Source organism: Hipposideros armiger, unplaced genomic scaffold (assembly GCF_001890085.2).
Source record: "Hipposideros armiger isolate ML-2016 unplaced genomic scaffold, ASM189008v1 scaffold_23, whole genome shotgun sequence".
Taxonomy (NCBI): Eukaryota; Metazoa; Chordata; class Mammalia; order Chiroptera; family Hipposideridae; genus Hipposideros; species Hipposideros armiger.
Window position 1 is genome coordinate 679,671 of NW_017731373.1, and position 3,359 is coordinate 683,029.

At 36.9% G+C, this 3,359-nt stretch overlaps 1 protein-coding gene across 1 annotated transcript in view; it reads right to left on the minus strand.

The window, feature by feature from the left end:
- The window catches only part of DNAH7 (dynein axonemal heavy chain 7), a 235,048-nt gene that overhangs the window by 55,663 nt on the left and 176,026 nt on the right, over nt 1–3,359 (minus strand). The window contains 1 exon segment of the mRNA XM_019635602.1: nt 1,830–2,006. Within this exon segment, the coding sequence (XP_019491147.1) occupies nt 1,830–2,006 (177 nt within the window).

Genomic DNA, 3,359 nt, shown 5'->3' on the forward strand with positions numbered 1-3,359 from the left:
TGTGTGTGTGTGTGTGTGTGTGTGTGTGTGTGTGTGTATAAATATATAGTCTCATGACTTAGAAATTGCAAAGAAATAAAACCTATATAGTACTAGCCCAAATATTAGTTCCATATAGCACTATTATTACTTTCTCTGGTTACACTAATACCATTTTACTTTGGAAAACTACTCTTTAAAAGCATAATCGCCATATACATTAAAAAATACGTAGATTCCAAAATCAACAATTCACCACAGAAGCTGGAGTACCTGGTAATAGCAACACTGAAGGTTTTGAGGTTGCTGGATAATGTAAGAGCATATTAATAAGTAATTTTATATTAAGGATTACGATGTGATATAGATAATGGTAACAAGCCAATGGTATCACTTAGGACCAACTGAGTTATGCTGTAGTAGCAAACAATTTCCAGTTCTCAATGGCTTAACACAACAAAAGCTTATTTTTTTGCCCCTGCGAAGTTGTCTGGGTGTGCTGGCAACTAGCTCTCCCTGTGCTGGCTGAGAGCCAGGCTGTTGTGGCACCTAAAGATCAACATAATTCCACATTTTGATGGCAGGAGAGTGCCCTGGAAAATCTCACAACAGTTAAATGCTCACGTTTTATTGGCCAAAGCAAGGTGTATGGCCACAATACCTCCACCTCGAGTGTGCACAGAAATGGGAGAAAACCAAAAATATTGATGAGAAGCATTAATGTCTACACACTCGTCCACCTCTCCAAGGAAAACTCTAGAGGAGATATGAAAACACGTAGGAAAAAGTTACAAGACAGGGTACTAATGTATTGGACAGAGTATCTAAGAGAAGTATAAAACCATAGGTTGACCTCAATTGACTTAAAAACAAACAAATCATACAAACAAACTAACCCCCCTCAGCTTAACTATCTAACTTCCCACCTCCCTCAAAAACACTTTAAAAAGAGAATGAATATAGAAAGTAATATATGATCTGTTTGGTAGCTCAATGTATTTTCAGATTAAAATGTTACATTTTTTAAAACATAAAACTAGGGAAAAGAAATTTATACATGAAACTGTGCAATAAGGAAATGGCTCATTAATCACTTTCAATTAAACGTTAATATAAAACACAAACAGAAGCTTCTTTGTTTTTCAAATATTGAGGCGAGATGGTCAATGGTTCATGCAGAGTCATTTTAGTATAAGTCTTTATCTAGCTCAGAAAACAAAGTAAAAACCTTTGAAATTTTTAATGAAAGATTTTAAAGGAGGAAGCTATCTTAGGCAGGAATTTGAAGTATTGCATATTCTTCTGTATTTGATACTTGAACAGAAAACTCCTGAGGCTTAACCCTAAAGTTTCAGTGGAGATTCATTTTTTTAAAAGGGCTACCAAGGGGATAGTTCATCCTCTGTCATCAGTTTAATAATGATTCTGAAACTACTGTAATTACTTCCAGGACCTAAAAGCAGGGCAGCATTATGGCTTTAATGGACCCTAAGCACTTTGTGGGCCTCTTTGTTCATAAAAGAATTAAAAATTATATTTTACAATTCTTTTGGTATAATACAGACTGGATTATACTTTCTGATCTTAAAAGAAATTAAGACATCTTCATGGACCCCTAAAAGTATTGTGGGCCCTACACATTGTGCCTAATAGATACTTGGACCCTGGCTAAGAACATACTGCCAAGTCAAGCAAGAATTACATGTGTTCATTGAATAGACTATGGCTTACAGAGGAAAGATTCCTCCATCCCGTATTATCAGTGATGTGTATAAANACACACACACACACACACACACACACACACACACACACACACACAGAATCTGGTCTGATCTGTTTTCAGGTACCTGGTCATCAGCAAATTTTAGAAGGGCGGCCATGGGGTCCGCTCCAGGAGAGAGCACAAAAATCAGTGGTGCACAGCAGTTACTATCTGCAAATGCCTTGGATAAGTCAAAGGGGGGTGGTTCAATGAATACACGCCCCAGCTTGTTGATTATAAATTCTTGCACCATTGGAATAACCTAGAAAGGAGAAAGAATATATTTGAAAGGACACTGAAAATATGCATAACACCTTCAAAAGTTCAGAATCAAGGGAGTTTTAAAACAGAGGACCCTAGCGGCATTTGTTTGGGTGATCATGAATGTTGGTGGAGAGTCAAAGGCATCGCTTTATATAAATGCCTGTTAGATAGAAAAATGCTATAAATATTTAAATATTGAATGGTGGGTGGTTAGTGACACCAGAATTTGAAGGCATTTTTCTTCCTTTTAATGTGTATTCAACACATAATGGATGAAGAATATAAGAAACATTAACTTTTTTTAAAAATGTTTTTATTGGCGAACAGCTATGGTCATTGGTTACACATTGCTTTCATGCTACTGGGTTGTCAGAAAAGTCATGATGCATTTTTGCAATGAAAAACAGAAAAAAAATGTCATGACTTTTCCGACAACCCAATACAATGGCACAGTTGACTCTTTGAAGGAGGGTGCAGCTCACGGTGGCCCTTGCAGGAATCGAACCAGCAACCTTGGTGTTATCAGCACACTCTAACCAACTGAGCTAACCGGTCACCCCAAGAAACCTTAACTTTTTATTTAAATTTTAAAATACTATGTTCCAAAGTCCAAAACTTAAAAGTAGAAATTTTAGTGAGATTTATGCAATACTATACCATCAAGAAAGAACAGATATAGCTGGAAATTTTCTTTTTTTAAATCACTGCGAAAAAAAAAACAAGCCATACTCTTGTGAAACAGGCAAAACTCTACTGCATGAAATTTCTGATAAAATGCCTGCACATTTTCTGGAAGCATGTTTGAGAAAGAACAGAACTCCATGGCTAGGGGGTTTCTATGATGTAGGATGGAATTGTATTTATCAGTACACCTGAGGTACAGCTTCAGATACATAGCTCCTTCTTTCTCATGAAGGGCCATCACTTCATCATTTCTGGGCAACAGCACCAGCTAATCACGACTCAGGTGTGACCCAAACAAGTGATAAAAGTAGATTTAACAAACAAGTATCCCTGTGTCTAGCTTAACAAATTATGTAAGCATAACTCAGGAAGAGGAGGAATGGAGTGACAAAAACATAAAGAATTTTTTGAAGGCCTCAGAACCACTCCAAGTGGATACCTGCTCATATCCAAGGATGGAATTGTGTGTATGCACAACACTCCACATTAGGTTGGGAATCCCACCAGCCTGCAACTTTTTCTGAACTTGGAGCAAATTGCAGGAACAATTTGCAGATGCCAATTATCTCAGCAAGATGGTCTCCTCTGGAAAAAGTTACAGGTATTTCCAAACTTTAATTGTGTATTCTCCGGAAAATCTATTCACACAAGGTTTTTAAGTAAAGGT